The sequence below is a fragment of the Notolepis coatsorum genome (genome assembly GCF_963971535.1).
Source record: "Notolepis coatsorum genome assembly, chromosome: 7".
NCBI lineage: Eukaryota > Metazoa > Chordata > Actinopteri > Aulopiformes > Paralepididae > Notolepis > Notolepis coatsorum.
Genome location: NC_140171.1, coordinates 129,435,406 through 129,460,698, shown reverse-complemented (window position 1 = coordinate 129,460,698; position 25,293 = coordinate 129,435,406). Strand labels below are relative to the sequence as shown.

At 43.4% G+C, this 25,293-nt stretch overlaps 1 protein-coding gene across 1 annotated transcript in view; it reads left to right on the top strand.

The window, feature by feature from the left end:
- Positions 1–921: 921 nt before the first annotated feature.
- map2k7 (mitogen-activated protein kinase kinase 7) overlaps positions 922–25,293 on the top strand; it is a gene marked incomplete at its 5' end in the record, with an annotated part of 38,964 nt that continues 14,592 nt past the window's right edge. The window contains 8 exons of the mRNA XM_084318503.1: positions 922–1,045; positions 2,506–2,553; positions 7,665–7,806; positions 9,936–10,002; positions 10,698–10,811; positions 15,593–15,712; positions 21,773–21,880; positions 24,478–24,657. Of these exons, the coding sequence (XP_084174629.1) occupies positions 922–1,045; positions 2,506–2,553; positions 7,665–7,806; positions 9,936–10,002; positions 10,698–10,811; positions 15,593–15,712; positions 21,773–21,880; positions 24,478–24,657 (903 nt within the window). The remainder of the gene's footprint in view (positions 1,046–2,505; positions 2,554–7,664; positions 7,807–9,935; positions 10,003–10,697; positions 10,812–15,592; positions 15,713–21,772; positions 21,881–24,477; positions 24,658–25,293) is intronic.

Sequence of the window (25,293 nt, the reverse complement as noted above, 5' to 3'; positions counted from 1 at the left end):
TTTTCTTTCATGGGATGGAACTTCACAGTGGAAATCCGTGAGCCCCGAGTCATGCACATTAACATTGGGGACAGAACTGTGACATCTATGAGTCCTATCCAACCCCTGTCTGCCTGTCTGCGCCCCTGCCTGTCTGTCTGCCTCCTGTCTGTCTGGTCTGCTCCCCTGCCTGTCTGTCTGCCTCCTGCCTGTCTGTCTGCCTCCTGCCTGCTCCTCTGTCTGTCTGGTCTGCTCCCCTGTCTGCCTGTCTGGTCTGCTCCCCTGCCTGTCTGTTTGCCTCCTGCCTGCTCCCCTGTCTGTCTGGTCTGTTCCCCTGCCTGTCTGTCTGCCTGCTCCCCTGTCTGTCTGGTCTGCTCCCCTGTCTGCCTGTCTGGTCTGCTCCCCTGCCTGTCTGTTTGCCTCCTGCCTGCTCCCCTGTCTGTCTGGTCTGTTCCCCTGCCTGTCTGTCTGCCTGCTCCCCTGTCTGTCTGGTCTGCTCCCCTGCCTGTCTGTCTGCCTCCTGCCTGCTCCCCTGTCTGTCTGGTCTGCTCCCCTGCCTGTCTGTCTGCCTGCTCCCCTGTGTCTGGTCTGCTCCCCTGCCTGTCTGTCTGCCTCCTGCCTGCTCCCCTGTCTGTCTGGTCTGCTCCCCTGCCTGTCTGTTTGCCTCCTGCCTGCTCCCCTGTCTGTCTGGTCTGCTCCCCTGTCTGTCTGGTCTGCTCCCCTGCCTGTCTGTCTGCTCCCCTGCCTGTCTGTCTGCCTCCTGCCTGCTCCCCTGTCTGGCTGTCTGTCTGGTCTGCTCCCCTGCCTGTCTGTCTGCTCCCCTGCCTGTCTGTCTGCCTCCTGTCTGTCTGTCTGCCTGCCTGTCTGCCTGCCTCGGTGAGTCCACCAGAGAGGGAGTCGAGAGCTGCTGGTGACTCGGATGGTGCTGCTCAGTTTTCCAAGATGTCGTCGCTGGAACAGAGGCTCTCGCGAATCGAGGAGAAACTAAAGCAAGAAAACAAAGAAGCTCGTAGAAGAATCGACCTGAATATTGAAATGAGTCCACAGCGTTCCCGTCCGAGGCCAAGTGAGTGTCCGTCCCGGAGTCACCGGGGAGGGGGTCGGTGCCGGGCTGTTGTGCTGCTGTTAGCTCACAGGCTAACAGGCGAGCTACATAAACAAACACCAACTCGGCTCGGTTGGTTTGAATATACGGTGATCGTGTCACTTAATTAATACGCACGGTAGTTTCTAAAGACATTAAAACATTTGTCAAGCCGCAAGGTTGTCACGAAACATGTCTCTAGCCACGTCTTGAGCCGTGTTTTGGTTATTCTGCCCCGTCTGTCAGACATGTAGGAGAGCTAGCGGCTACAGGCCCCGCGTCCATTTAATAATAATGTGTTGTTCTGGTGTCACTGGTTTGCGATCAGCGTTCCACTTGTCTAACGTTCTATCTCTTTGGTTTTGGTTCACTTAGCTTGCGACTCTTGTCACTGTTCCTGAGCTAGCACCGTTTGTATTGAGTTTTTTGACCCAGCAGGTTATGTTATTAACTGATCTCTTGGAAGAGGTGGCCCTACGTTAGTTTATTAGATGCCAAGTGTTTTATATATCAGCTCATCTACACGTAAATACTGTTCTAAGTGTTAATTCGGGGTATGATGGGCTGACGTTGGGCCTTTGGAAGTTGTCTATGATGAATTGAAAATGGGGGACCCTGATGTAAACAAGACGAAAGTCTTTCTCTGGTCTGCATCCCCTTAACAATTGAGTGTATTGAGCTGTACACTGTATTGTACCCATTCTGCAATCTGTTAAATAAAGTTTTCATTCATTCAATCAATCAGTCTGGACGTTACCTACTGTCATAACTCAACGACAGCAGTAGTTGCAGAAGGTGTGCTGTGCTGTCTGGATGATCATTCAATGCACTAAATAACCATGTTGTTACCAGATTGAAATACGAATGAACTCTGGCGGTTCCCTGCAAACGACTTAAGACTGGATGTCTTGCCCTTTTTGTCACATTATACTTTTGTGGAATACAAGGTGGATGACAAACATCTTTATTTTCGCTGTTTTGTTGAAATGTGTCATTGTTGGTGCATTACGATGTGTGTGCTTTTCTGTGAGCTTGTTGTTACAGAGCTGTTACATGCTCAGTGTTTTTAATATCTTTACATGTATGTGGCATTATAAGAGGAAGTTTGTTTTGGTGTGTGAAAAAGAAAGAATATGAGAACAAGTTAGCAATTTACACATCTGTAAAGTGCTCAAATGTGTGTGTGTGTGGTGTGTTTGTGATAGAAAGGTGTGTGCATGAGTGAGAAATGGAGAGGGTGAGAAGTGGGGAAACAGTGCAGGTGTGTGTGAGAGAAGAGAGAGTAGTGGCAAACAGTGAGGCTGTGTGTGAGTGAGGAGTGTTGGCAAACTTTGTGTGAGACTAGCTGCAAACTGTGCAGTAGGCCCTAATTGGTGTGTGAGTGTGAGTAGCGGTAAACCGTGCAGTAATGTGCGTGTGTGTATTTTCTCTCCTCTGCCCAGTCATCGTGATCCAGCTCAGTCCTGCTCCAGCCCCCTCCCAACGCGCAGGTATCATTTCAAACCACCGCTCTCTGTCTTTATCCCCTTTTTTCATTCCTCTCCATCTTAACATCACCCACCCACCCAAATCTTCATCAGCAAGTTCCATTCACCCTTTAAACATAGGCCACCCATCCCTTGAAGTTTAGTTCAGGGTTTACTGTGTCTAAATGTTCTTCAGGCACCCTACCAAAGTGTTTTTCCTTGACTGGCTAGAGGAAATGTGCATATATACAGTACACATTTATTTTATATAAGACAGCTGAATGCGTTCCAATAGTTTCTCTTCCTGGCATAAGGCAGCTCAGGAATAGCCTTGTTTTTTTTGCGCAGTTTGTATGGTCTTTCAACCCCCCCCCCCCCCCCCCCCACACGTGTGAAACAGCCTCCCCAACCAGCTGCAGGACCAGCTAAACTCAAGCCAGGGAAAGGGAGTGTGCTTACATTGCAGTACACAGACAGCTTTCAATAGATAGCACACACATTGTGGATAGAGTCAGCTAGGCCTAGGTCCTTTTAAAGTGTATCAGATGGCTTCGAGACTAGAAATTCTCAACACAGTAACATAGCATAGGACAAATTCCAATACTTAGGATCGGGTAAGACTACCCCTTTATAGTACAATCTAGGACCTGGTTTCTTAAAGCTGGGGGTCAGGACACAAAATGGGGCCAAAGCCTGTTCCTGATGGGTCCCCAAGAACCTTGGCCTTTGTTTGATTCAACCTGGATCACAAGACCAAACCAGATGTTCTGAGCTGAATAAGCTGAAGAACCTCTGGTGCAGGGAGACACATATCGACAGCCAGGGACATTCTCACAGACACCGATTAACCCTATGCTGCCTCAACATGATTCGTCATTGTCAACATACTAAAATCCTTTGATGAGGGAGATCACTATTGTAGGTGCAGCACCAGTTAAGATAATTTGGAATGAGAACCATGTCGACTCAATCCACAGTCAATTGACTTATCTCAAACACGCCCTCTCTTCTTGATCCTCCAATCACAACTGTTGCTTCCCTCCCTTGGACAAACGATTGTTTGCAACAATTGTGATTGGAGGATCAAGAAAAGGGGGTGTGGTTTGAGATAGGTCAGTTATGTGGAATAAGCACCTAATTGAGGGTTGAGTACACACAGTCCTCAATCTTATCAAGCAGGCAATAAGGACCATGAAGACTCCACCACTCCAGTCACTAGATCACATGCTTATTCCACATCCTAATCCCATGTGGTTGAGTCTATGCGGTCCTCATTCCAATCCAGATGGAAAATCTTAACTCGTGCATTCATTGTCTCTATGTAGGCCTACGCCATGTCGATAAGAACCCAGCAGCCATTTGCAGTGTCACTCTCACCTCCCCTCTAATGTCATCTTCTCTCCATCTTTCCATACCCATTCCTCTCCCTGTGTGTGTGTGCCAGTGGCAGGGCAGTGTGTGTGTGTGTGTGTGTGGCAGGGCAGTGTGCTTGCATGTGTGTGTGCCAGTGGCAGGGCAGTGTGCTTGTGTGTGCGCCAGTGGCAGGGCACTGCAGTGTGCTTCCGCATGTGTGTGTGCCAGTGGCAGGGCACTGCAGTGTGCTTCCGCATGTGTGTGTGCCAGTGGCAGGGCAGTGTGCTCGTGTGTGTGTGTGTGCCAGTGGCAGGGCAGTGTGCGTGTGTTTGAGTATGTATGTGTGTATGCCTGTGTGTGAGAATATTAACCCTAGTTTTGCTGGAGACAGAGAATCACGGTGCATGTGGCTTTTCTGCACGGCACTTTTTTTTTTAACGTTTTGTTTTGGACACAAGTCTAATCCAGCATCCCCCTTTAGACTGCAGGAGTGCTGTGAACAGCCTGACCTATCTCTCTCTCTCTCTCTCTTTACCTCTTCGTCTGGCCATGAAGACATACCTCACTCGGTTTGTCCGTCTGACTGAACATCTGTCCATCTGCGTCGTCCGTCTGTCTGATTGACTTCCAGCTTGGTCTCTCTGCTAGATGCAGTTTTGGCCTCAAACGTTTCTCTCTCAAAGGGCTGGATGTAGTTTGTCTCTCTCCCCTCCCTTCGCAGTGGCACTGTATGAACAGGCAGTAGTGCCGATGTGTCTGTTTGTTTGTCTTTGTGTCTGTCGTCCGTCTCTCTCTCTCTCTCTCTCTCCCTGCTCATCCATCTTTTCTTCGGTCGGTCTGTCAGGAGGCGGACGGTCCGTTTACAGATGCGACGTCACCTGTGCCAAAGAACTGTTTTTTAAGTCTCTCTACTCACTAACCTCTCCTCTCCCTCTCACTAACGGATTGTTCCCTACAGGCTGATCCTTCACCAAGCGACCCATGGATACAAAGCCCGTCGGCTCTCTCACAGTGAAGGCCATCCTGCCTCTGAAATAAAATAACAGCATGGTCCTTCTGCTCTCTTGTTTGGCTGATTTCTATGGTAGCCTTAAATCTGTAAAATAGCCACAATTAGGGCTGCAACGATTAGTCAACATAATCGACAACGTCGAATTTTTGCGTCGATGCGTCGTAAAAAAAAATATATATATATATATATATATTATTATATATATTTTTTTTATATATATATTTTTTTTGCACTACCTATCTTTGTGAAAGTGGCTTCTCAGCTCTGGTCCAGCTGAAGACAAAGCAGAGGAACAGATTGGACATTGAGCATGACCTCAGAGTTGCTTTGTCTACCATCACCCCAGACTTTGAGCAAACAACATCCCCAGTTATCCCATTAGTTCCCTGGGATGTTAAGCTAAGAAGTCTGCTAAGAAGGATATATTATTTATTATTATTATTATTTTATTTCATTGTGTTTTTAGCCCTAGTTGCACTTTTGTTGCAACCCCAGTTATCCCATTAGTTCCCCCAAACTTACTGTCGGTCTGTTATGTTAAGCTAAGAAGTCTGCTAAGAGCCCGGAAAAGGAGCCGCGCCCACAGGAAGCAGAGATGGAGGGTGTGACAGAAATAATCATTAGATTAGTCGACTAATTGAAAAAATAATCGACAGATTAGTCGACTACCAAAATAATCGTTAGTTGCAGCCCTAGCCACAATCATAAATTAATTAAAAAAGAAAAGAAACAATTACACAATGTAGGTATAGCAACCTACAGTATATCAACAAAGTGGACATTAAGCCTATATTAGGTCAAATTGATAATGGGGAGGTGATTTCAACCCTTAGCCATTGTAGATGTGTGAAGCATCTAATTGGTTTAGGATAGTCTCGTTGCTGCCAATGAGACCTCATGTTCCCAACTGTGTTTGCCACTGACCTGCTGTCTGTGCATGTGGTTGCATGGGGTCTATGATAATAACATTAATATGGCTGGCTGGGATAAAACGAGCTAAACAAGGGATTCACACACATAGATTAAGTCTAGTCCTAGACTAGATATTCTTTTGAATTTGTCTACATCTAGCATTAAAATTGCGATGGAGAGAAATTACATATCCCCCTTTTTGGTAGGGCGGGGCGATATAGGTAAAATATCATATCACAGTATTTTTCATAGTTTTCATGGCAACAGCATTTGTGCATTTGTGTCTTCCAGTACAAATGATAATGCGATATGATGTAATTCTTATACAATTTTCATTGTGGTATTTATTCAAAACGCTTACTATGCATGGGTCCATGGCGGTATATGTTAAAATACGGTACAACTCTCAACCCTACTAATACCTTAGAATACGGTATACCTCCCAGCCCTACTAATACCTTAGAATACGTTATAATTATTCCCAGCCCTACTAATACCTTAGAATACATTATAACTCCCAGCCCTAATACCTTAGACGTTATAATTCCCAACCCTACTAATATCTTAGAATACGTTATAACTGCCAGCCCTAATATCTTAGAATACGGTATACCTCCCAACCCTATTGGGTATATTTATACCTTTGTTTAAATGTAGGGGAGCGGTATTTAGAAATCATACAACTCCTGACTACATTGGGATTTTATTGCCAGGTATTAAAAAAGGCACCAGGCTTAATCCAGTTGTGTAAAAAACAGCCCCTAGAGCTGAGCATCCTCTGTGACTGAATCCGGTACTTTTAAGGGTATCGACCGAATCACGTCGGTACTACCGAGTACCGATTGACGTGAGATCCACCGGTGCCCCATTTCGGTACTGTGGGGGAAAAAAAAACGCTTAAAAATAAATTTTTAAGTCCGATGACGTCAACGTTTCGTTTACCGCAAAACGAAACCCATGAATTGTGCCTGACGTCAACGTTCATGCGCACAATACACACTTACGTAGGATTTGACTTGATTCAACAACAACAAAGCAGTCGGGGCAATGGCAAGCCGAAAACGGTCGCAAGTGTGGTCACACTTTACAAAGCTAGATGCAGACAACGCTCGCTGCAATATTATATATATTAACAAATTGTTCTAAATAAATAATGATAATATTTGAAGTTTGGAAAAAATAATTACAACTGAGGTAGGTAGATTAAATTTTTAGAGACTAAAGTACAGAAAAAAGGTACCATTGGGTACCGGTATCAATTCTCAGATACCGGTACAGGTATCGGTTCAAATGTGAACGGTACCCAACCCTACTCTTCACTGAGTAACTATGTGTTTGGGGGGGAAACACTGACTACGGGTATAAATACACACATCTGTACCTTTGGGCTTTAACCCTGCCCGAGGAGACTGTTGCTTTTACTCCAGAATAACAGCCCTGGTTGCTTTAATGCTGAGTCAGGGTGTAAGTGAAACAAAAGGAGAGACAGTAAAAAAAGAGATTGCGTTTTTGTGCAGAGGGCCAGTCAATCACAATCTAGATATCCTCTATGGTAGAAACCCAACAGCACTCGCATAGTCCACATTAATGTTTCTTATTTGTAAACTGGTCATTTTTCAATAGGATAAATTAATACAACTTGTGTTGCATGACCCATCACAGTTATATATAGCTATTAAAGATCTCAGGAATGGCGAGATAAAATAAACAAAATCAGCCTTTGCCTAAAACAGTGGGATATATCAGCCAGAGCATTAAGAAAAAGCACCTTCTGTAGCACACGTTTCCTCTTTCTCTCTCTCTCTCCCTCCCCCTGTCTCTCTCCCTCCTTCATACCTTTAATCCTGTGTTCCTCCAGCTCTCCAGCTCCCCTTAGCCGACCCAGGGAGTCGTTCGTCGTCTACAGAGAGCTCCCCACAACACCACTCCTACCCCAGTCGCCCGCGACACATGCTGACCTTACCCACGCCTCAGTATGGCCTTCAGAAGAGCCTAGAGAAGTATGTTTATATGGACACACATCCACAATGAGTAAACACTCATATGTATATATATTAGAGGTGGGCTCAAAAAAAGAAAGTCTGCCGAAGGCATTCAAAATATGTGTGTTCTACCCAAATAATGACCAGAAGTAAGTCCTTACTTTTCCTTTCCTCCTTACGTTTCTCAGGCCAGGTTGCCCATTACACCATGAGCCCATCTCCCGTTTCCAAAATGCATTACAGACTGTTTGAAAAAGCTGTTTTGCTATGATAATTGGTAATGAAATATCTAAATAATGTTCAATAAGATGTACTTAATAAATTGTTTTATTCAGAAGTTAACACAAATAAATAATATTACCAGTACAGAACAGTATCTAGCACACTCTCAGGAGCAAAACAGAAAGAAGCATTTCAAACTTGAACTATGTGACATGGCTTGACTCAATCAGTCCAATCTCTATTTCTCCTTCTTCCACCAGTCACTCAGGCAGACCAGCTTGTTTTATGTAGCGGTGTCTACTTATAGTGCCTATAATATTTTTCCCGTTGGGCGCCAGACAGGGCCAAACCCTGCCAATGCAAATCAAATTACTGTTTTAATTGTTAATTAGGCCTATAGCTCCGGCATAAGACTGTACCACATAAAGGTAGACAAATAATTTAATTAATAGTAGGCCTAGACTACTGAGCAAGCTAAATCATAGGTTAGTTTGCTAAAATGTAACAATCAATTACCTTTTCATAAATTCAAAAACCACTCAAGAGTCATGCTCAATTCAAAATCAAAATGTCCATGTATTGGATTAAATTCAAATCATAAGCTAACATTTCATAAAACAAACAATTCATTTTCAGTCCAGCATGTGTGTCAGGTCACTCAATTCAGTTCAGTCCGTGGGGCAGCGGTGGCCTAAAGGTTAGAGAAGCAGGTTTGTGACCGGAAGGTTGCCGGTTCGATCCCCGGGACCGGCAGGAACACCAACCGCTGAAGTGCCCTTGAGCAAGGCACTTAACCCCCAACTGCTCCAGTGGAGTTGCTCAGTGGTCAATGGTGTCAACTGTGGTTGTACTGGGCAGCTCCCAGGTGTGAATGGAACTGTGTGAATGTGAAGCAGGGCGTTCCTGAAAAAGAGCATCTGTGCTCAGCGAACCTACCCTGGGTAATTTTTTTTTTTTTTTATATATAGATTAATGGCGTCAATTATATTATAGTGCGATACTAGTCTTGTGTTAACGCAGCACGTTAACGGCCCAGCTATATATATATATACAGAATTTATGAATGGGCCCAAGTTTATTTCCCGTTGCAGCGTTTGCTAATATCAATGGCTGATAGGAAGCTGGTCCCTAGCAACCCAATTCTACTGAAAAGGTCTATATACACTGTATATATACAGTCGGGTCCATATCATTTTGGCTTTGTACACCACCACAGTGGATTTGAAATGAAACAATCAAGATGTGCTTTAAGTGCAGACTTTCAGTGTGAATTTGAGGGTATTCCCATCCAAATCAGGTGAACAGTGTAGGAATTACAACAATTTCTTTATGTGCCTCCGCCTTTTTAAGGGACCGAAATCTTTATTGTTTCATTTCAAATTGATTGTGGTGGTGTACAGAGCCAAAATGATGAAAATTGTGCTGATGTCCAAATATTTATGGACCTGACCTATATATATATATATATATATATATATATATATATATATATATACTGTACTTACACATTATACAGTATGCACAATGATTGTACACACAAATATGCAGAATAATTACATACATGTGTATACAGGGCGGTTACTTTGCACACACATGCATACATACAGTAGGATGCATACAATGTATGTGCATAGGACAGTTGCTGCACACACGTTCATATACATGCACAATACACACAAATTATTACATACACACATAATTACTTGTATGTCTGATATACACAGGTGCAGGATGATTATATAAATGAGAACAGAACATACATACAAAGAACCCTTGTAAAGATGGACACACACACACATCAGGCATTTGTTAGGCAAATGGCAGAAAGTTGCTTACACAAAATGTCTCTATTTATCTCTCACTCTCACACATATACAGAGTAGATTTACCACCTTATGACCCTAACTAAGTGTCATGTTCTTCAGTGCTGAGATCGACCAGAAGCTGCAGGAGATTATGAAACAGACGGGCTACCTGAAGATCGATGGCCAGGTAACATATACACACACACACACACACACAAACACACAATATATGTACTAATACCAAAGTCTGTCTAAAGAGAAGTTGGTTCACTCCACCACTATCAATGAGGACTAACGAGTCCAGACCCCATCTCCTTAAATGGGGAGTCATTCTCATATTTTTTCATATTTGAAGTTGCTGGTAAATTAATGACGACAAAGCATGGTTACGGTAGTTTCGACCAAAAGGGTGGGAAAATAGATAGAGAAATGCCTTCTTTCCGATTTAGACCAACTTCTACGCATGTGCCACAGAGTCCTCACTCACTGCGATTCCCAACCTATTGGCAGAGATGAATTTAAAACACGTTTAAAATGTACATTTCACCTCAAGATGCAGTAAATTATATAAATTATTTAGATTTGAGTATTGGGTGAATTCTCCTGTTTTAGCCTGGTACCAGTATTTGTATCGGTGCATCCCTGACTAACACATAATACACCAGTTAGGCAAAACTTCCATGGAAACACAGGACACACTTAATTAACTCACTTCACCGCCCGCACATTACAGTACCATACCATTACAGAAAATAAAACACAGCTGAGGTACCATTTACACATAGAAATACACTGATTATTTTAATTGCTAATACCTGTGTGTGTGTGTGTGTCTCTGTCTCTGTGTGTGTGTATATATGTCTCTGTGTGTGTGTTCCACAGCGGTATCCTGCGGAGGTGACAGACCTGATCAGTGAGGGTGAGATCGGCAGTGGGACGTGTGGTCAGGTCTTCAAAGTGCGCTTTAAGAAGACGGGTGACGTTATAGCCGTCAAAGTAAGACCCAGTGCCAACGACAGTTACCCGTCTTAACTATTCGCCTCAGCATCTTATATCTTTAGACCTCACTGAAGGGCAGGTGGATGCTGACCCAGCGTGCACTATACGTGGGCTCCTCTCTCTCTCTAATTTCATTCTTCCCTTTCTCCTTAACCCTTTCTAGGGCTGTACCGAATAGTTCGAAGCTTCATTCATAACGTTGACATTCGAATTCTAAATCAACATTTTATTTTTTATTTATTATTTTCTTAATATAATTTATTTTTCTTTATGTCTATTCATTCTGTTTAAACCAATGGGGTTTTTCTTCACATTTGCAGATAAAAATTAGGCTACACTAATATTATAGTATATTAGGGCTGAACGATTAATCGATTTTAAATCGAAATCGCGATTTGAAATGATGCAATTAGCAAATCGAAAAAAGAAAAAATAATCGCATATTTAAAAAAAAAAAGAGAAATTTTAAAAGAAAAGAAAAAATTAACCTGGAAGTCCCATTGAGATACAAGATCTCATTTGCAAGTTGTTATTGTTGTAGGAACGGTTTGGGAGAGGGAGGTAAGGGGTTTTAGATTGTGTGTTGTGAAGTTTAGACTTCAGTGAGGGAGAGTAAAGTACAGAAAAAAGGTACCGTTGGGTACCGGTATCGATTCCTAGGTAAAAAGAAACATTTTCAGGCTCGGTGTCCCGAACGGACCCACCGCGTAGGCCAGATGCAAGCCGCATTTTACAATAAACCTCTGTGGAGTTGCTTAATTAAAAAAATATATATAATCGCAAATTTAATTGCAATCGCAATATCTGTCTGAAAAATCGTGCAGCCCTATAGTATATGACTCGTCATAAATTATTTTATAAAACATTTATCATAAATGATGTAGCCTATCTGCATCCGCTTGGCGCTCCATCAAGACGTCACCATCACTTTCGTACCAACCATGTCCTTATTGGATTATTTATGGTGATGAAACTGACTAGTTATATTCATTAAAGAAAGTTTATTTAATAAAACAAAACTAATTTAATCAGATTAATCACTTTATTCAAATTGAGGATTTTGTTTGAGGATTTCTTTTTATTTTATTTTGCATGTTATGTCCTAAAAATATGATGACAGACATTCGAAGCTTCATTCGAAAACTTCAATAGAAGCTTCGAATGAAAAAGAAAATAATAATTACATTCGGTACAGCCCTAACCCTTTCACTACCACACTACAACCTTCGGCATTGTCGCCGTGAAGGGTTAACGCTTTGGTAGTGAAATGTCTTTATCCCTCTTATCAGTTTTTCCTCACTCATACTCTCCGCCCCTAGTTTGCCAGTAATGATACCATGTAGTCGCTACTTGTAATTAAAGTCATTCCTTAATTGTAACTAAGTGTTTAACAATTAGCCAGTTAGCCAGTGTACCACAGGAGTATGGAAGCAAATGAGTGCCAGAAGTATTTTAATTTAATCAGACACCGCATTTATAGCATTGAAAATAATAACTTTGAAAACATGTATCTGAATTTGAAAACATGTATCTGAATTTTTTCAGACACCGCATTTTTGTATCTGAATTATTTCAGACACCGCATTTATAGTTTCAGACACCGAATTTATAGCATTGCAAATAAATACTTTGAAAATCATGTATCTGAATTTCTTTGCTCCGAATTTACCTATGCGAAATAAAAATGCAGTGTTAATAAAACAATTCGAATGCATAATAAAATTCAATTCAACACCAAAAAAAAATTTGATGCATAATTGTGGTGTATATAATTCAATGTCAAAAATTCGATGCATAATTGCGGTGTATGGAATTCGATGTAAAAAACCAACATCCGGGTATCCAGCTGCAGAACCACATAACCACCACAGCAGCAGCAGGCTGAGGCCCCTCGCTTCCATTGGCTGATTTGGGTCACGTGATTTGGGTCACGTGACCGTCCCACCCAATGGCTGAATTGGAGTATTGCACTGCGGGCATTGGCTGATGCACTGCGGGATTGATTGATTGATTGATTGATTGAAAACTTTATTAACAGATTGTAGAATGGGTACAGTGACCGATTGATTGTTTATTGTTTATTGTTTAAAAAGGATCCCCATTAGCTGTCACCTAAGTGGCGAGCTAGTCTTCCTGGGGTCCACATAGAAAGACAACACAAAACACAAAACATAACAACATAAGATACATATGACAATCACAATTAACAATGATAATCTAAAAACAGTAAAACATTGTAGACATCATTATCTAAAAACATTGTAACATTGTCTAAAAACAGTAAAACATTGTAGACATCATTATCAACATCAGAATATTTTGCTTTGATTGATTGATTGAAAACTTTATTAACAGATTGCAGAATGGGTACAGTGACGTCACAGGCCCGGATTGATTGATTGATCTGATTGATTGAAAACTTTATTAACAGATTGTAGAATGGGTACAGTGACCGATTTATTGATTGATTTAAAACTTTATTAACAGATTGCAGAATGGGTACAGTGACGTCACAGGCCCGGATTGATTGATTGATTGAAAACTTTATTAACAGATTGCAGAATGGGTACAGTGACGTCACAGGCCCGGATTGATTGATTGATTGATTGAAAACTTTATTAACAGATTGCAGAATGGGTATAGAGGTGTGATAGGTGTGAGAGGTGTGAGAGGTGTGATAGGTGGGATCGGTGTGATAGGTGTGATAGGTGTGAGAAGTGTGATAGGTGGGATCGGTGTGATAGGTGTGAGAGGTGTGATAGGTGTGAGAGGTGTCCGATCACACCTATCACACCTCTCACACCTATCACACCGATCCCACCTAGCACACCGATCCCATCTATCACACCTCTCACACCTATACACCTATATACCCATTCTGCAATCTGTTAATAAAGTTTTCAATCAATCAATCAATCCGGGCCTGTGACGTCACTGTACCCATTCTGCAATCTGTTAATAAAGTTTTCAATCAATCAATCCGGGCCTGTGACGTCACTGTACCCATTCTGCAATCTGTTAATAAAGTTTTCAATCAATCAATCAATCGGTCACTGTACCCATTCTACAATCTGTTAATAAAGTTTTCAATCAATCAATCAATCAATCGGTCACTGTACCCATTCTACAATCTGTTAATAAAGTTTTCAATCAATCAATCAGGGCCTGTGGCGGTCACGTGTACCCATTCTGCAATCTGTTAATAAAGTTTTCTATCAATCAATCAATCCCGCAGTGCATCAGCCAATGCCCGCAGTGCAATACTCCAATTCAGCCATTGGGTGGGACGGTCACGTGACCCAAATCACGTGACCCAAATCAGCCAATGGAAGCGAGGGGCCTCAGCCTGCTGCTGCTGTGGTGGTTCTGTGGTTCTGCAGCTGGATACCCGGATGTTGGTTTTTTACATCGAATTCCATACACCGCAATTATGCATCGAATTTTTGACATCGAATTATATACACCGCAATTATGCATCGAATTTTTTTTTTGCTGTTGAATTACATTTTATTATGCATTCGAATTGTTTTATTAACACTACATTTTTATTTCGCATAGGTAAATTCGGAGCAAAGAAATTCAGATGTCTGAAACTATAAATGCGGTGTCTGAAATAATTCAGATACAAAAATGCGGTGTCTGAAAAAATTCAGATACATGTTTTCAAAGTTATTATTTTCAATGCTATAAATGCGGTGTCTGATTAAATTCAAATACTTCTGGCACTCATTTGCTTCCATACAGGAGTCTACTAATGCTCTGCGTTGGCACATGTTTTTCTTCCAAGAATAAAGTCATTGGAATCAGCTTTATAATCACTGCGTGAATTACAGGGTTCGCACAAGGTCCTTGGAAGTGCTTAAAGTGCTTGATTTTTTTACCCAAAAAAGTCAATGCCTGGAAATACTTGAAAACAGTCTATTTTTTAACAAGGTGCTTAAACGTCCTTTTTTTATCCACTTTTTTTTATCCTTATTTTCTCCCATCCCAATTTCGTATCGCCAATTCTCCCCTTCAATGCTCCCCTCCCCTGTCTTGAACGTTGCTAGACTATGCCTCCCACTGGTCGGCTGTAGTGAGGATAGAAGCCTTGCATCACATGTCCCCTCCGGTACACAAGGAGGCAGCCTGTCGCATCTTTTCACCAGACAGTGCGGACTCTCAGTGGCGAGGGAGGCTCACGCTGTCCCCCGATGCTTCCCGTCTCTGCTGCACAGGCGTCACCCAACCGACCTGTAGGAGTCGCTGTCCACAACGTCCAATCCCCACCCATCGACTTTCCACCCGCTACCTCTGCCAATTGAGATAGTATGACGACTGGCCCAAGCCGCAGGAAACGCTGACTCGGGGAGTCGAGACCGGAGTCTCTTGCATTGGTGACGAGCGCAATCTCCGCTACGCCACTCAGCCGCCCTGCTTAAAACATCCTTGAAATTCAAATCAACCATTCGCATTGAATGTTTTGTTCATCTATGATCAAATTGTTCTGAATCAAGAAATCGTTTTTTGTTCTGTTTTAATCTTAATTACCAGTAATAATAATTTTTTTTTTTTTTTATCTGACTACGGTAGTCACTGTCTCGCGCGCTCCAACTGCTTTTCCTCATTTCTTCGCTCGTGATGCTCTAGCTGGCAATCAGGCCAAGAAGATGCTTAAAAAAACAGCATTTAAAAGTGAATTGTATCATTCGAGTGACATCCTTGAAAATGAAAAATTGCGCTTGGAAAAGTACTTAAAAGTCCTTGAATTTCATGTATGATTTTGTGTGTGTCACCAGCAAATGCGTCGTACGGGAAACAAAGACGAGAACAAAAGGATCCTGATGGACCTGGATGTGGTGCTGAAGAGTCACGACTGTCCTTACATCATCCAGTGCTACGGCGCCATAGTTACCAACGTAGGTTGACGCATGCACCCTCACCTCCCTTGTAGACGTTGGAATAGGTATGATTGATGAAGTGGAAACACCACTCACTGTTAGAATTATAATACAATGAAATAAATGGTAAATTACTGCATTTATATAGCGCTTTTTACCAAAGCGCTTTACAATTTGTTCCTCACATTTTACCCGTTCACTCACACATTCACACACCGATGGCAGAGGCAACCATGCAAGGTGCCAACCTGCTCATCGGGAGCAATTAGGGTTTAAGTGTCTTGCTCAAGGACACTTAGACGCGCTGCCCGGGAGGAGCGGGAATCGAACCGGGAACCTCCGGATTACCAGACGACTGCTCTACCTCCTGAGCCACTGTCGCCCCTAGGCGCACTGCCTGAGTGGAGCTTTCAAATATACAAATACAATTATTATACAAAATACTAGGACAGTAGCAGTACTGTATATACAAGAACAATAGCAAATGGCAATAACCAAGTCTCCCGCATAACCAAAACACACGTCAATTCGCCTTATTCACTTTGCTGCCATATTGGTCCAGTTTGATGGAATCAGTGAGGTCATCTGTGAGGTACACATGTGGAATCAGTGAGGTCATCTGTGAGGTACACATGTGGAATCAGTGAGGTCATCTGTGAGGTACACATGTGGAATCAGTGAGGTCATCTGTGAGGTACACATGTGGAATCAGTGAGGTCATCTGTGAGGTACACATGTGGAATCAGTGAGGTCATCTGTGAGGTACACATGTGGAATCAGTGAGGTCATCTGTGAGGTACACATGTGGAATCAGTGAGGTCATCTGTGAGGTACGTAGTAGAAAAGACTCACGCACATCCAAAGTGTAGTCACGGGTGCTTGACTCAAAATAGATATGTAAAGTTGTCTGTGAGGTACACATGTGGAGGTGCCTGTTCACTTCACTGTTAAAACTTGGCTATTAAAAATGCCTCTAGTCTTCAAGTACCAAAATAGTCCAAACAACAATCACAACACACTATTGGAATTACTAACTCTTGATTACCTGACTCCGATATACATGGAAGTGAATTAGTCCTCAGCTCATTGAAACACATTCATATTGATCTATGAAAATAAAGATGGCGGCAAGGCGAATATTTCCTTACTATATCAGTGCCACTTGTATCTTCATTACAGAAGGTTAACCTTTCACTACCACATGACACTACAGAAAGTTAACCTTTCACTACCACACTACAAAGGGTTAACCCTTTCACCACCACACTACAGAAGGTTAACCTTTCACTACCACACTACAGAATGTTAACCCTTTCACTACCACACTACAGAAGGTTAACCTTTCACTACCACACTACAGAAGGTTAACCTTTCACTACCACACTACAGAAGGTTAACCTTTCACTACCACACTACAGAAGGTTAACCTTTCACTGTCACACTACAGAAGGTTAACCTTTCACTACCACACTACAGAAGGTTAACCTTTCACTACCACACTACAGAAGGTTAACCTTTCACTACCACACTACAGAAGGTTAACCTTTCACTACCACACTACAGAAGGTTAACCTTTCACTGTCACACTACAGAAGGTTAACCTTTCACCACCACACTACAGAAGGTTAACCTTTCACTACAAAGGGTTAACCCTTTCACCACAACACTACAGAAGGTTAACCTTTCACCACCACACTACTGTAGGTTAACCTTTCACTGTCACACTACAGAAGGTTACCCTTTCACTACAACACTACAGAAGGTTAACCTTTCACTACCACACTACATAAGGTTAACCTTTCACCACCACACTACAGAAGGTTAACCTTTCACTACCACACTACAGAAGGTTAACCTTTCACTACAAAGGGTTAACCCTTTCACCACAACACTACAGAAGGTTAACCTTTCACCACCACACTACAGAAGGTTAACCCTTTCACTACCACACTACAGAAGGTTAATCTTTCACCACCACACTACAGACGGTTAACCTTTCACCACCACACTACAGACGGTTAACCTTTCACTACCACACTACAGAAGGTTAACCTTTCACCACCACACTACAGACGGTTAACTCTTTCACTACCACACTACAGACGGTTAACCTTTCACCACCACACTACAGAAGGTTAACCTTTCACCACCACACTACAGACGGTTAACCTTTCACTACCACACTACAGAAGGTTAACCCTTTCACTACCACACTACAGAAGGTTAACCTTTCACCACCACACTACAGATGGTTAACCTTTCACTACCACACTACAGAAGGTTAACCTTTCACCACCACACTACAAAAGGTTAACCCTTTCACTACCACACTACAGAAGGTTAACCCTTTCACTACCACACTACAGAAGGTTAACCTTTCACCACCACACTACAGACGGTTAACCTTTCACTACCACACTGGGTAGACAAATCCGTCCGTGAAGCTCTGAGAGCGCGCACCAAAGCATACAACGACGGCCTAGTGGCAGGCAACATGAATGACCACAAGGTGGCGCGATACAACGTAAGGAGGACAGTGACAGAGGCCAAACGGCGCTACAAGGATAAAATTGAACTCCAGTTTGAACAGGCTGACTAGAGCTATGTGGCAGGGGCTCAAAACGATGACAGACTACAAAGGCGCCTCCCTCAAACTGAACAGTGACATCTCCTTAGCAAATGACCTCAATACCCTCTATGCGAGGTTTGATGCTGGTAATAACAACACCAGCCCACAAGCCACGGCAATGGGGGGGGGGGGGGGGGGGGGGTCTGCTGCTGATGGAGACTCAGTGTTCAGGGTAACAGAGCATGAGGTGAGGCGGACCTTTAAAAAAGTGAATATCAGGAAGGCAGCAGGTCCGGACGGCATCCCCGGCCGCGTCCTAAAAGTCTGTGCCGACCAACTGGCCCCGGTATTCACTGACATATTTAACCTGTCCTTAGAACAGGCTGTCATCCCCACCTGCCTGAAGAAGTCCACTATTATCCCTGTACCCAAAAAATCCAAGCCTGCTTGCCTCAACGACTACCGCCCTGTAGCTCTCACCTCCATAGCCATGAAGTGCTTTGAGAAGCTAGTAAAGGGCTACATCTGCTCCTCCCTCCTCCATTAACATGGACCCCCTGCAATTTGCATACCGCCCCAACAGGTCCACGGAGGACGCCATAGCCCATGTGCTGCACACAGCAGCATCACACCTGGACAAGAGGCAGGGGAACTATGTGAGAATGCTATTCATCGACTACAGCTCGGCATTCAATACCATAGTCCCCTCCATACTCATAGCCAAGCTCAGGGACCTGGGCTTGAACTATGACCTCTGCCAGTGGGTCTTGGACTTCCTGACGGGCAGACCCCAGGTGGTGAGAGCAGGCAACTGCACCTCCTCATCCATCACCCTCAACATAGGGGCCCCCCAGGGCTGTGTTCTGAGTCCCCTCCTCTACTCCCTGTACACACACGACTGTGTGGCTCAGCGGAGTAGCAATACAATCATCAAATTTGCTGACGACACAGTGGTGGTGGGCCTGATCTCTGCCAACGACGAGAGGGCCTACCTGGAAGAGGTCAAGGTCCTGGCGGGATGGTGTCAGGAAAACAGCCTCTCCCTGAACGTCAGCAAAACAAAGGAGATGATTGTGGACTTCAGGAGGTCGGGGGTCAAGGACTACAGCCCACTCAGCATCGACGGGGCACCGGTTGAGAGAGTCAACAGCTTTAAGTACCTCGGAGCCCACATATCCGAGGACTTGACATGGACCACACACATTGACAGTGTTGTGAAGAAGGCACGACAACGCCTCTACTTCCTCAGGCGCCTAAGGAAGTTCCAAGTCAGTCAGAAGATCCTTAAGAACTTCTACTCATGTACAATAGAGAGCATCCTGACTGGCAACATCACCTCCTGGTTTGGGAATAGCACTGCACAAGACCGAAGCAGACTACAAAGAGTCACACGTTCAGCCGAACGCACAATTGGAGGGGGGCTTCCCACCCTCCAGAACATTTACAACAAGCGTTGCAGGGGCAAGGCTAAGAGAATCATTAAGGACTCCAGTCACCAGAACAACTGCCTCTTTGAACTGCTGCGGTCAGGCAAGCGATACCGGAGTCTCAAGGCGAGCACAGAAAGACTCAGAAGAAGCTTCTATCCCCAGGCCATCAGGCTGCTAAACGAACAATGAACACTACACAACAACAATCATCAAACGCACATAGCACACACATCCACACGCACACACTCACTTTAAACAAACACACTGTAGCACCCACTCCACACACTTTATAGCACACACTCACTTTAAACAAACACACTGTAGCACCCACTCCCCACACTTTATATTTATTGATGAAGGATTGTACTACAACTCGTACACCTTACTGTAAATTGTACCTAAATTGTACCTCATCCCATTTCTGCTTTGCACTATATAGTACTGTACATTAGTACACTGCATAGTATTGTATATTATATGGTAACTCAGTTACGTCTATTCTGCATCGAACATTGTACATATGTCTATACTGAACACTGTGACCTCATTTTCTACTTCTAAATTACATGCTATACTATGTTATTTGATACTATCTTGTCTAGCACAGTCTCTGGAGCGTAACTGTAAGAAGCATTTTGTATGAAAGTATTCTGTACTTCTGTATGACAACTATTAAAGAAACTTGAACTTGAAACACTACAGAAGGATAACCTTTCACCACCACACTACAGACGGTTAACTCTTTCACTACCACACTACAGAAGGTTAACCTTTCACCACCACACTACAGAAGGTTAACCTTTCACCACCACACTACAGAAGGTTAACCCTTTCACTACCACACTACAGAAGGTTAACCTTTCACTACCACACTACAGAAGGTTAACCCTTTCACCACCACACTACAGAAGGTTAACCCTTTCACCACCACACTACAGAAAGTTAACCTTTCACCACCACACTACAGAAGGTTAACCCTTTCACCACCACACTACAGACGGTTAACCTTGATGTGTTTTACTTTAGACAATAAATTGGGATGGGACGATGTGTTTATACGATATGTTTATCTGATGATGCAATACGAACCCCAATGATATGGGATTCACGATTTGATACAACCAAAGCTGTAGTGCTGCCACACTGGTGAGTGCAGTACAGATGGAGCGTTCACCAACAGATGAGTGCAGATGAGGCGTTCACCAACAGATGAGTGCAGATGAGGCGTTCACCAACAGATGAGTGCAGATGAGGCGTTCACCAACAGACGAGTGCAGATGAGGCGTTCACCAACAGATGAGTGCAGATGAGGTGTTCACCAACAGATGAGTGCAGATGAGGTGTTCACCAACAGACGAGTGCAGATGAGGTGTTCACCAACAGATGGGTGCAGATGAGGTGTTCACCAACAGATGAGTGCAGATGAGGTGTTCACCAACAGATGAGTGCAGATGAGGTGTTCACCAACAGATGAGTGCAGATGAGGTGTTCACCAACAGATGAGTGCAGATGAGGCGTTCACCAACAGATGAGTGCAGATGAGGCGTTCACTATCTCAGGGTTTTGTCAGACGGTTGACTACCACCTGCTGCCATTTGTTGACGGGTTGACATTGTAACTTTACCAGGGGCAGTATTTCATACAAACCGGTGATTGCACCCTCCACTGCACTAACTGCAATGGGCAACGGAGAGCTTGAAGAAGTCCCCTTCCTAACAATAAATCAGTAAATAACATGATAAATGGTACATGGTTTGTGTGTGCACCGAAATATGTCTTTATGGCCATGGAGCTAATGGGGATGTTTGGCACAACACACACAGACGTCACTCTCTTCTCCAGCAGAACTCGGTGAAACTTGTGATTTGTCTGCTTGATTTGATTTGACTGAAGTCTATTTCAAATGTGCAACAACAACAAACAAACATCAAGTACAGATATATTCTATATATTTTGTCATTTACATATATTTGAAAAGGAGTGGGAAGAAGCATACACTTATTTAATCCCACCCCCTTTTACTCATCATCAGATCATACTTTAGTAACTGCTCGTTTTATTGTTATTTCTTGGCTGCAGACGGATGTATTCATCGCCATGGAGCTGATGGGAACGTGTGCCGAGAAGCTGAAGAAGAGGATCCAGGGGCCCATCCCTGAGCGCATCCTGGGCAAGATGACCGTGGCGGTGAGGAGAGGAACACACGTGCACTCTCATACACTATCTCACACATGCACTCTCACACATGCACTCTCACACATGCACTCTCACACATGCACTCTCACACATGCACTCTCATACACTCTCACACATGCACTCTCATACACTATCTCACACATGCACTCTCATACATGCACTCTCACACATGCACTCTCATACACTATCTCACACATGCACTCTCATACATGCACTATCATACTACAGGGGTGTAAAGTACTTGAGTAATTGTACTTTGTTACAATACTTAAGTACTGTTTTGGGGGATTTGTACTTTACTCAAGTATTATTAGGTTTGTATACTTTGTACTTTTACTCCATTACATTTCAGAGAAAAAAAACATACTTTTTACTCCTTACATTTAAAATGCAGACCTACAAAGTACAAAGTACAAATCTCACAGGTCCAACCATTTTAATAGTATATTTTAATTGTTTATCTGGCCGAACTAACGTTAACATTATTAATACTGCGACTGCAGGTAAACAGCCAATCAAATCCCCATCAATGGAAAATGAACCCGCCCATACCCATGCTGATTGGTCCTTGTGCAACACTAGAAAGCAGGGATCTTTGATTAAACACCTGCTATCAGAAGAATAGACAGTCAGATCCGCATTATTTATGCTGTGGTTAATATTGTGATATTTTTTTCAGGGTACTCCAGTATTCTGTATTTAATATTGTGATATTATTCAGGGTACTCCAGTATTCTGTCTTTAATATTGTGATATTATTCAGGGTACTCCAGTATTCTGCCTTTAATATTGTGATATTATTCAGGATAATCCAGTATGCTGTGGTTAATATTGTGATATTATTCAGGATACACCATTCTGTTTTTAATATTGTGATATTATTCATGCTGTGATGTGAATGCCGTCCATGTTAGTTTACCTTCAATGGAGAAGTGCATTAAATAATTTTAATGCAAAAAAGCGTCCTCTGTTCTTTCATTTCAGCATTGTCTATCGCAGAACACATTCCATTGTGGGCAGTGTATGCTTGGTTTCATTCCAGCCTAAACACCAGCTGATGATTTCACTAATTGGCTCACCTCTTCAACTAACTCACCTGGTGCAATGTATAGTTCAAATGAAAACTTGGCCCACTATGGAATGAGTTTGAGACCCCTGGTCTATCCCTTTCAAAAAATATATTTACTTTTACTTTTTAGTACTTAAGTACATTTAAAAGTAGGACTTTTTTACTTTTACTCAAGTGTGTTTTTAGCCAGATACTTTGACTTTTACTTGAGTCAAATTTTGAGACGGTACCCATACTTTCACTTAAGTATAATTTCTGGGTACTTTTTACACCCCTGCGTCATACACTATCTCACACATGCACTCTCATACACTATCTCACACATGCACTCTCACACACATGCACTCTCATACACTATCTCACACATGCACTCTTATACATGCACTCTCATACACTATCTCACACATGCACTCTCATACACTATCTCACACATGCACTCTCATACATGCACTCTCATACACTATCTCACACATGCACTCTCATACATGCACTCTCATACACTATCTCACACATGCACTCTCACACATGCACTCTCATACACTATCTCACACATGCACTCTCATACATGCACTCTCATACACTATCTCACACATGCACTCTCACACATGCACTCTCACACATGTACTCTCATACATGCACTCTCACACATGCACTCTCATACATGCACTCTCACACATGCACTTTCATACACAATCTCACACGTGCACTCATACACTATCTCACACGTGCACTCCCATACACAATCTCACACGTGCACTCCCATACACAATCTCACACGTGCACTCCCATACACAATCTCACACGTGCACTCCCATACACTATCTCACACGTGCACTCCCATACACAATCTCACACGTGCACTCCCATACACAATCTCACACGTGCACTCCCATACACAATCTCACACGTGCACTCCCATACACAAATTACAGGGTGTATCAAAGAGAATATTGAAATGGATGGAACTGCTCACAAAATCACAACATTTTAACTGTTTTGTCTGTCTGTCTATACTCTATCCTTCTGTTTCTCCCACCTTGATTCTCTCCCTCCCTCTCTCTCCCTCACCCCGTCTCTCTCTCCCTCCTTCTGTCTCTCCCTCCCTGTCTCTCCCTCACCCTGTCTGTCTCTCGCTCCCTCACCCCGTCTCTCCCTCCTTCTGTCTCTCTCCCTCCCTATGTCTCTCCCTCACCCTGTCTGTCTCTCCCTCCCTCTGTCTCTCTCCCTCCCTTTGTTTCTCTCTCTGTCTCCCTCACTTCCCCGTCTCTCCCTCCCTGTCTCTCTCCACCTCCCTCTGTCTCTCATCCTCCCTCTGTCTCTCATCCTCCCTCTGTCTCTCTCCCTCCCTCTGTCTCTCTCCCTCCCTCTGTCTCTCTCCCTCCCTCTGTCTCTCTTCCTCCCTTTGTTTCTCTCTCCCTCCCTTTGTTTCTCTCCCTCCCTCTGTTTCTCTCTCCCTCCCTTTGTTTCTCTCTCCCTCTCTCCCTCTCGCCCCCCCCCCCCCCCCCTGTCTGTACTCCAGATAGTGAAGGCCTTGCTGTATCTGAAGGAGAAGCATGGTGTGATCCACCGGGACGTCAAGCCGTCTAACATCCTGCTTGACGACAAGGGGCAGATCAAACTCTGTGACTTCGGCATCAGCGGACGCCTCGTCGACTCCAAGGCCAAGACACGCAGCGCCGGCTGTGCTGCTTACATGGCTGTGAGTTCACCTCTTAACCTTCTGTAGTGTGGTAGTGAAAGGGTTAACCTTCTGTAGTGTGGTAGTGAAAGGTTAACCTTCTGTAGTGTGGTAGTGAAAGGTTAACCGTCTGTAGTGTGGTAGTGAAAGGTTAACCTTCTGTAGTGTGGTAGTGAAAGGTTAACCTTCTGTAGTGTGTTAGTGAAAGGTTAACCTTCTGTAGTGTGGTAGTGAAAAGTTAACCGTCTGTAGTGTGGTAGTGAAAGGTTAACCTTCTGTAGTGTGGTAGTGAAAGGTTAACCGTCTGTAGTGTGGCGGTGAAAGGTTAACCTTCTGTAGTGTGGTAGTGAAAGGTTAACCTTCTGTAGTGTGGTAGTGAAAGGCTTAACCCTTTGTTGTGTGGCGGTGAAAGGTTAACCTTCTGTAGTGTGGTAGTGAAAGGTTAACCGTCTGTAGTGTGGTAGTGAAAGGTTAACCTTCTGTAGTGTGGTAGTGAAAGGTTAACCTTCTGTAGTGTGGTAGTGAAAGGTTAACCTTCTGTAGTGTGGTAGTGAAAAGTTAACCGTCTGTAGTGTGGTAGTGAAAGGTTAACCTTCTGTAGTGTGGTAGTGAAAGGTTAACCGTCTGTAGTGTGGCGGTGAAAGGTTAACCTTCTGT